The sequence below is a fragment of the Belonocnema kinseyi genome, chromosome 2 (assembly GCF_010883055.1).
Source record: "Belonocnema kinseyi isolate 2016_QV_RU_SX_M_011 chromosome 2, B_treatae_v1, whole genome shotgun sequence".
NCBI lineage: Eukaryota > Metazoa > Arthropoda > Insecta > Hymenoptera > Cynipidae > Belonocnema > Belonocnema kinseyi.
This window is the reverse complement of record NC_046658.1, coordinates 112,609,937-112,620,241: the sequence shown is the minus strand read 5'-3', so window position 1 is coordinate 112,620,241 and position 10,305 is coordinate 112,609,937. Positions and strand designations below refer to the sequence as shown.

At 24.9% G+C, this 10,305-nt stretch overlaps 1 protein-coding gene across 1 annotated transcript in view; it reads right to left on the bottom strand.

Annotated features, from left to right (window-relative positions):
- Positions 1 to 9,871, bottom strand: part of LOC117183131 (metallophosphoesterase 1-like) — a 50,973-nt gene extending 41,102 nt beyond the window's left edge. Inside the window, exons 1-6 of the mRNA XM_033376328.1 lie at positions 9,541 to 9,871; positions 5,807 to 5,952; positions 3,940 to 4,010; positions 3,720 to 3,860; positions 1,761 to 1,928; positions 1,486 to 1,694 (exon numbers count right to left, since the gene is read on the bottom strand). Coding sequence (XP_033232219.1) covers positions 1,486 to 1,694; positions 1,761 to 1,928; positions 3,720 to 3,860; positions 3,940 to 4,010; positions 5,807 to 5,952; positions 9,541 to 9,648 — 843 coding nt within the window. The 5' untranslated portion in view covers positions 9,649 to 9,871. The remainder of the gene's footprint in view (positions 1 to 1,485; positions 1,695 to 1,760; positions 1,929 to 3,719; positions 3,861 to 3,939; positions 4,011 to 5,806; positions 5,953 to 9,540) is intronic.
- Between the last annotated feature and the right edge of the window lie 434 nt (positions 9,872 to 10,305).

Sequence of the window (10,305 nt, the reverse complement as noted above, 5' to 3'; positions counted from 1 at the left end):
CTTAAAAAACGATAAAATCATTGACATTTTCTGAGACCCCATATATGGTGAAATACGTAAAAATACATATTTATTTAAAATGTTATTTTTTAGTCTGTAAATTATCCAAATTCCTATTTATTTATCGCAAGCTGTACAGCTTTTTTTCCATATTCCCTTCTTTTTCTCGTTTTCTAACTTAAATGCGAACTGAATTAATAGAATCCAATAAGAAAATGTAACAATTTTTTATTACAAATTCATATTTTTGGTTTATTTTGTTGAAAATTGAATAATTTTGTTAAAAAATCATTCTTGAAAATTCAAAAATTCGTTGATTGTTTTTCTTTTTTGGGTGAAAATTCAACTATTTTCTTGAACATTTATCTTTTTGGTTTGAAAATTGATCTCTTTCTGTAGAAACTTTGGCTCCACGATTCAACAATTTGGTAGTAAATTTAATAATTTGTTTGAAGAATGATGTATTTTGTAGAAAATTCGTCTTTTTGGTAGAAAATCCTTTTTTTGGTTAAAAATGCAACTGTTTCGTTGAAAATTAATCGGCTGTAGTTGAGGATTAAAGTATTTTGTTAAAAATTCATTTTTGTTAGTTAAATTCAACTGTTTTTATATTTTAAGTGATAATCTTTTTTATTGAAATATGATTACTACATTTTTCGTTAAAAGTACATCTTTTTAGGTAGAAACTCAATTTCTTGTTTGTTGATTCATAATTTTACTTTAAACTTCGTTAGTTTTTTATTTTTATTACAAATTTACTCCTTAACTGAAAATTTAACTAGTTTGTTACAAATTCAACTGAATGATAAAAAATTAACTTTTCTGTAAAAAATTCACATTCTCAAGTTGAAAATTCTAGAAAATCTGGAAAATTATTTTTTTATTGAAAATCAAATTCTCTTCAATGAAAATTTACTCTACTTTTCGGTTCAAAATTGATTTTTTCAGTCTAAAAACTAACATATTTAATTATAAATTTTTGCGAACTATAAAAATATAAGCTAAAAATTAATAAAATAAAATTTGTCTAAAATCATATCCTTTGTTCAAACTATTATTTGAAAACATATGTAATTTGTTGATAATTCATCTTTTTTGGTAGAAAATTTATCTTTTTTATTGAAAAGTCATCTTTTTGGTTGAAAATGTAATTATTTGTTTAGAAATTCAAATGATTTGCATAAATCTCATCTTTTAAGTTAAAAATGCAACTATTCGTTTGAAAATTCATCTCTTTTGTTTGAGAATTAAACTATTTTTTTGCAAATTAATCTTTTTTGGTTCAATTCAACTGTTTGTTATTTAAAATAAAAATATTTTCTGGAAAAAAGTAATGAAATAGTGGCATTAGCGGGGAACTGTGAGCAAATAATCTCTTTATTTTATTTTTTTTTCAAAATAATAGCGAAATAATATTAAAAATTCAGACTGCATCAGAATAAAATGTAACGTTTCTATTTTAAATAAAACCAATTTTCGTGTCACCTGCTCAGAAGCTTCTTTTGATAAACATTCCCATCTCTCCCGAAATTTGATGTCTTTTATATCCACAGGGGCCTCATCCAATTCATTGCATATTCTATCGGATTCTCGGTACATTGGAAAATGCTGTAAAATAATGGGTCTGCTGTACCGTTTTATAGAACTGCTTTTCGCACAATCGGTTCCTACGCCCTTGGCGCATTTCAAATGCTCTGAAAGAAATATAATTTCTTATGATCTGTCTTCCAAGTTTTAGAAATTTAGAACCTATTACTTACTAGAAATTTTGTTTACGGCAATTTCAGTTGGTCGACATAGGAAACAACCATCTCCTTCCAACGCCATACTGTTCATAAGTGTAAAATGATTTCCCCTAATACTGACTCTCCGAACACTGGGGGATTGCATACCGTTTATAAATCGCTGATTTAAATAGGGTGTTATTTCTGTGGATAAATAATTAATTAAAAGTAAATTAGCATAATCAGGGTGACCACTACTTGAAAAAAAATCGAACCCCCGGCTTTCTCCCCGTAAATATTCATGATTTTTCCCAGTTTAGAGAAAAATATACTCTTTTTGCGAAACGCACAGTTTTTTCAAATATATGATAATTGCGAGAAAAGATAGGCATCAACAAACCTTTTTGAGAAAAATCTATTTATTTTGAATCATGTAAACAACTTAAAAATCAATTATCAAACCAATTTTTTAATATTCTGTATTAAACATTTTTGAAACATGGATTAATAATTTCGAGTTGAAAGTTTTTTAAATTTAAAATAATATGTGTATAGAACGATTTTGGATAATTTAATGATAAAAAGAAGCTAAATTGTATCCTTTCTAAGAAAAAGCGCTAAAAATTATACAAATGTATTTTTAATTGAAGATTCATGAAATTGAATGAATTCTGGTTCAGAATCCGAAAATGGAACAATGTCAAAACGTTAAAAATTAAAGATTTTAAGAACAGAATTTTGAAAATTTGATAATTTAAAATTAAAAATAATTGAAGTTGTATTATTTATGATTTAAAGAGTTAAAAATCAAATAATTTTGAACTTTTTAGTTTGAAAGTTTAGATTCAAAACGATTAAAATTTGAGATTTTAAAATTGAAAAGTAAATTAAATATTTTAAAGTTGAAATTTCTAAAATTCTAGAATTTTAAATTTTTATTACGTAAAAAAATTACAATTTAACATTAAAGTTGATTAGACAAAATTTTCAATTATTTGAAGTAAATTTAAACATTAAAAATTAATAATTTTAAAATTGCTAATTATACTTTTAAAATTCAACAAATTCAATTTTAATTGCAAAATTATAACCTACGAAAATGCAAAATTTAAAACTTAGCTTTCAACATAAGAATTCAGAATTTTTAAATCGTAAACATTTAAAATTACCGAAATTATTCAATTCCTGATTTCAATTGCTATTTCAGGTAGTTTAATTTTGATCTTTTTTTATTTTAAACTCAATTTTTACTTTTTTAAATTTAAATCTTCCTTTAGAATGATTATTCATTTATGAAATCTTGCAATAGAAAATTTATCAATTTAAAATGATTCATTTGTTTAAATCTTTAACTAAAAATCGAACAACTTAAAGCTATTAGATTAAAAATTAACAAATTTAAAAATGTAATACGAAACAATATTGCTATAATATGATTCCAATTTTTTAAATGTACAATTTTAATCTGTTCAATTAGAAATTGCTTTACATATAAAATAATCAAATTAAAAAATATTAGGGCTTTTAATATGAATTTTTGAAATATTTAATAGTACAATATTGTGAAATTTAAAATTCGAAACCTTCAAAAATTAATTTAAGTAAATTTTTTAGTTTCAAGATTTCAAAGATTAAGCTGTTTTAAAATTGCACTTAAAAATATAAATGTAAATTAAATTTATGGATATTTTAAAGACAATAAGTATATTATTAACAAATATCATATCATATAGTATCAAGTGACTGATTTTTTTTACTGAAAAATGAGACCTCTATAAAAAAAATCGCTGTCATTTTTGCCGTTCGAAATCGCCGAATATTAAATATCGTGTGAAATATTGTGAAACTTTTAAGTTTAATTATTCTAAATATTTTGAAAATTATATGCTTTCTAATTGAAGACTTTCAAAATTCAGAAAACGCGCGAATTATAAAATATGAGGAATCCCGGATAATGTTCTTTATTTTACAAATATGTAGAAGATAAAAAATTACCGTAGTGAAAACCCATGTCGTGATTTCCAGCCACAACATAAAGATGTGTATTCTCGGAAACAGCAAAAATTGACTTAAACCTGTCGATGTAAGCATCAAATTCCGCTGAATTTGTCCAGATACCCTCATCGAATATATCTCCTTCAAAACAATACCGCTTTTAAGTTTACGAGTAATTTCACAAAAATGGCTACATAATTATTATTAAAAGTCTACCAACCTAATATAAAAACAACATCTGGACAATGGATTGTCATCACAGTTTGGAAAGCTCTGTACATTTGCCATTCCCTAAGTACAGACTTTGCATTTTTATTTTGCTTTCAAACTTTTTTTTGGTTAAAATATAGCGAGACTTAAATTCATAAATGACTAATACAGGGTGTCTACTCAAATCTTCAAAAAAAAAATTCCCGGATAATTCCAGGTTTTTTTCAGGTATAATTTTTAACAAATTTAAAACATAAAATGTGCTTACTATATCAAAATCAATTTAAGCCACTTAAATTCCCTAACTTTTTAAGTAGAAATAGTTGAAACCAAATAGTTGATTTTTCTACCAAAAAGACGAGTTTAAAAAAGTACATTAATTCTTAATGAAACAATTGTATTTTTAACAGAAAAAGATCAATTTTCAAACAAATAGATGAATTTTGAACTAAAAAAGATCACTTTTGAATTACGAATGGATGATTAAAATTTTCAGTTAAAAAAATTACTTTTTCACCAACAAATAACAGATTTATTTTGAAAACAAATTTGATTTAATTTTTAGACAAGTAGTTCTATTTTAAAACAAAATGATGATTTAATTACTAAAATGATCAATATTTAATTGTAACATTTGAATTTTTGGGCGAAAAAATGAAATTTTAAACAAGAAAATTCATTTTCAAATAGGAAGATTAATTTGCTACCAATAAAAGCTAGTTTTCAAAAAAAAGAATTTTTTACAAAAAAGTCAAATTAAAAAATTAAAAAATACTAACTTTCCATCAAGAATTAAAATTTTCCATCAAATTAACGAATTTCTAAATAAAATGATGAATTTTCATCTGGAATAGATGAATTTAAAACAAAAATGTGATTTTTTGGGAAAAGAGTTCAATATTGAACTTAGTGGTTTTAGTTTCAATCAAAAAGATTAATTTTCTACCACAAAGACGATTATTCAACAAAATACATACATTTTCAACGAAATATTTGCATCATCAAATACAAGACAAATTTTCAACCAAATAGCTGAATTTTAAACTAAAAAGGTCAAGTTTCAACAAAATTGGAATGGAAGATTCATTTTTACCAAAGAAGACAAACTTAATAGAAAACCTTTAACTGAAATAGTTGAATTTAAAAACAAAAAAAAAACCATTTCAACTAAAGTGATAAATCTTGAACTAGAATCATTAAATTTTCAACAAAAAGATTAATTTTCAGCACAGAAAATTAATTTCTACAAAAAAAGTCTAAATTTGCAAGTAAAAAAGATAATTTTTCAACTAAATATTGAATAGTTATATTTTTAGTAAAAAAAATTAGTTTTCAAGAACAACAACAAAAGAAACAACCAAATTTTTAACAAAACAGTTAAAGTTTCAACTGGAATAATTAAATTTTCAGTGAAAAAATCAATTTTCAGCCAATGAAAAAACGAATTCTCAACAAAATAGCTTATTTTTCAACAAAGAAGATGAATTTTCAATTAAACTGATGAATCTTTAACAATAACTATTAAATTTTTAACAAAAGAGTTACTCTCAACCATATAATTAAATCTTTATTGAAAAAAGATTAATTCGATAAAAAAATGTATCAATTGATTTTTCAGTCAAAAAAGATTAAACCTTTTAATAAAAAAAAGAATAGATTCAACCAAAAAGAACGAATTTTCAACAAAATACATGAATTTTCAGCCAAAGACTTCAATTTCAACTAAAAACCTGACTTTAAAAAAAATTCTCTAAAAATTTCAGGTTTTCCATATTTTCCAGTTAGGGTAGACACCCTGTAATAATGTTGCAGATGTTTATTATTAATTTTATGCGCATGCAAAAGTAACTTATAAGAAATTAATAACTTTATAGAACCTTCTGAGTTTATCAAACCAATGACCCTTTCGAGGTCCTAGTAAGTGTGTGTCTGCCAGAAACATTGCTCGTACGGGTCTTTCTTCTGGCGATGGGGGCAAAATGTCTGGGTCCACTTTGCGGTGGTCCAAAATTGGCCAATCGCACTAATAATTGATAAAAAAAATATAACCAGTCATAATAATGAGAAAATTGAAGATATACCGATCTGCTCATACGAAAAAATATTTTGGAAAATTCAGTGTAGGCTTATAATGATTTTCCTATCATTTTTGAGCGATCATAGGAAAATATTATTATAATAATAGGATAAAAAACTTTATTTTTAAAATTCAGTGACTTTTTCTTGGCCAATTTTTTATTTTTCATTACCATTAATATTTAAAGACCAGAATTCTAGTCTTGAAACATTTTTAGACTACACAACAGGGTGGTCCAAAAATGCATTGCAAAATGTTGCTGCATGCTTAGAGGGCAATGACCCCCCCCCCCCTTTATTCCAAATCCGAAAAAAGAAATTCTCTATTTTTTTATTTTTTTATTTTAACAGGTTTTGACTTGAAGTTTCCCATGTAAAATGTATGGGGAAAAATCAGTTTTTTTGTGTTTTTAGAATAATTTTTTAGTGTTTGAAAAAATGTGACGGGAAAGTATGGGGACCTGTGGAGAATTATCCAGCGAAGAATTTCATCTATCAGACACATGAGTTTGACACTTCTAACACACCCCCACGAGTACCTAAAAACTACCCTTAAAGCCAAAAATGTCAATTCTTCAGCAAATCGTCCTTTTGAACACTGTATTCTTGTCTTTCTTTACATAAAATTATTAATATTGGTCTAGTGGAATATTTACTATCATTGGTTAATTAATTTTTAATTACTTAATTAAATGGAATTTGTTTTAATATTTTTTTCTTCGAAAATTCATTATTCCTCCTAAAAATAATTACTATTAGTCTAGTGGAATATTGATTAACATTGCTTCATGATCTTTTAATATTTAAATAAATGGAATTTGTTCAACAAATTTTTTTTCAAAAATTCGTTCATTTCCTTAAAAATTATTACTATTGATCTAGTGGAATATTTATTAACATTAATTCATTTATTTTCAATTGTTTAAACAAATAAAATTTGTTTAAATAATTTTTCAATAAAAAATTATTGATATTTCTTCAGTGAAATATTTATCAACATTGTTCGATTAATTTCATTTTTTTTAAATAAAAATTATTACTTAAATATTACTAATAAATTAATACAATGATTAATTAATCGGTAATTAATTATTGCTGATAAACATGCCACTAGACTCACAGTAATAATTTTTATTTTAAAAAATCGAAACAAAATTATTTTTACAAATTCTATCTGTTTAGATAATTAAAAATGAATGAACTAGACTAATAGTAATAATTTTAAGGGGTGAAAATAAATTTTCGAAAAAAATATTTAAACAAATGCCATTTGTTTAAATGACTGAAAATTACTTAACCGATGATAATAAATATTCCACTAGACCAATATTAATAATTTTAAGTGAAAAAAAAAGAAAATACAGTGCTCAAAATGTTGATTTCATGAAGAATTGACATTTTTTGTTTTAAGGGTAGTTTTTAGGTACTTGTGGAAGTGTGTTAGGGGTGTCAAACCCATATATTTGATACATGAAATTCTTCGTTGCGTAATTCTCAACTGGCCCCCATACTTTCCCGTCACATTTTTTAAAACCCTAAACAATTATTCAAAAAACTCAAAAAAGTGATTTTTCCCCAAGCATTTTACATGGGAAACTTCAAGTCAAAACCGGCACCTGTTAAAATCGAAAAAAAATTATGGAATTTCTTTTTTGGATTTGGAATGAAATTGGGGGATCGTTGCACTCTAAAAAAAGCATTTATGAGACACCCTACTACACAATCCAAAATGTTGTCAAAACAGGAGAAATAGGGGATTTTTCACAAAAATATGGGAATGAAAAAGACGAAATATCAATAAAATAGATCAGTTTTCAAGCTATAAAGTCGAATGTTTCAGAAATCAATTGAATTTCGAAACCCGAAAAGACGAATTTCCGAAAATAAAAATTAATTTTAAACTAAAAAATTACATTTAAAATTGAATAGTTAAACTCTCAAGCAAAAGAGACGAATTTTCTACAAAATAGTTGAACTATTAAACAAATATTTGAATTCTCGACATACAATAATGAATAATTATCGAAATGACTAAATTTGTAATAAAAAAATTAAACTTCAACCAAAAATAGTTACATTAGTCAAGCCAAACACGAATTTTCCGATGGACAGTCGAATTTTCAACAAAAAAGTTCATTTTCATCCGAAAAATAAGAATTTTTCTACCAAATGGTCGAATATTGAAGAGAAAAAAAGATTATATATATTGGGTTATAACTTACAATATTGGATTGTTATATTTTTATTAAATAAATAAAACAACTATATATACATACTTAATTAAGATATTATACAATTATATATGTTTATATAATTGTTTTTATATTAAATTAGGTAAATTCGCAATAAGAAAAAAATTTTTTTTGTTTCAAAATTCGACGATTTGACAGCAAAAGCCATATTTTTGGTTGAAAATTAACTAGTTTGGCTTGAAAAATTTAACTAACTGATTGGAAATTTAAGTGTTTTTTTGGTTGAAGTTTAATCTCCTTTAATTGAAAATTTAGTTATTTTCTTGAAAATTCATGAATTTAGGTTGAAGTTTAATCTTCTTTAATTACAAATTCGATCATTTTGTTAAAAATTCATCATTTTAGGCTGAAAATTCAACTATTTAGTTAAAAGTTCCACTATTTTCTGAAAAATTGGTCTACTTTGCTTGAAAGTTCAAAACGTTACTTGCAAATGTAACTGTTTAGATAAAAATTAATTTTTGTGGTTGAAAATTTGTCTTTCTTTGTTAAAACAACCTTTTTTTTCAAAATTCACCTTTTCGGGTTTCTAAAGTCATCTGATTTTTAAAACATTAAACTTTTTAGCTTGAAAACTGATCTCTTTTATTGAAATTTCCTCTTTTGAGATTGAAAATTCAACTATTACGTAGAAAATGTAATATATTTCGACTTGAAATATTAGGAATTTCAAGCAACATTTTGGAATATGAATTCAAATATAATATAAATAAAACAAAATAAATAAAAATAGTATTTTCTATTATTCTATTTTTTAATATTGTACTTTGTTATGTGGTATAACGAGTTGTAACTTATTGGGTTGCATTAATTCAGTTCGCATTAATCGAGAAAAGCGAAAGTTTCATGAAACCATGGGGAAAGAGGAATTCTTTTTTAAAAAGGGGGAAATAGAGGGAATAGGAAAAAAAGTGTGAAGTCTGCATTTTTAATATTGAAGCTTTTATAAAAATGGAATAAAAATATTTTGAAATCAAATTTAATAAAGATTTAATTTATTATTCTTGACATCTTACAAGTTTCAAGTGATTTAAAAAAATTTGAAGTTATTCCAAGGAATTTCTGAAGACCTCAGATTTTATAGTCACAAACTAATTGAATTTAAAAGTCTCAATCTGCAATTGACAGATAAGCAATTCGCGGAACCGCCTTTTGAACGGGTTCTTTTTTATAGCGCGCGTTTTTTGATTTGTGTTGCGTACAAAATTGTGAATTCTTTCCTTTTCAAAAACTAATTCTATAACCAATTTAAATTGATAAATTCTAAAAATACGATCACTAACCTGATAGAGGACTACATAATAAATAATGAACTCGCAAAACACCAATAATCCAAAAAGAGCCAGTAGAGTTTCAATTATGAGATGTTTGTATTTCTTTGAGCCTAACATTTTTGTATTTTGTAATAAACATAACCTATTTGCTTTTTATGATAATTATTTTTGTATATTTAATATTTGAACGCAGATTCTTATCATTATGTCGCCTATGTACTTGTAACCCATTTATCTACTGTGGTTGAAAGATAAAAACCAAGAAGTCAATTTTATCAAAACAGAATATTCATTTGAAAAAATGTAGTTTTCTTTGTTATTATTTGTCTCACGTTTGACACTGCCAGCGTCGCGGGTCATCAATACTGACGTCTCTCATCATTCCTTGGGTCACCAGTCGTGTATTGTCAAATCGATAATTCGATTATTTTCGATTAGGCAGGAGGCGCGATTTTCAAAAAATTCTGCGAAATGTTATTTGGAAAAATCGTAAAATTTTATTATGACTTTAGATTTTATTTTTAAGAAAAATTAGATTTTAAATTTCAAAGCGAAATATTATAATAGGAAAATAATTATGGACCACAATTATTTTACTGTAAGGAATGTTTTATCATTTTTTCGCCATTATAGAACAATATTATAGGACAATATTGTAGAAAAATATTTATCAACAAATACTTACAGAATTTAATAATATTAAAATATTAAAATAATGTTGAGAAGAATCTTTTTTTATTATTCTGCACGCTTCACATTTTTTACCTAATTTAA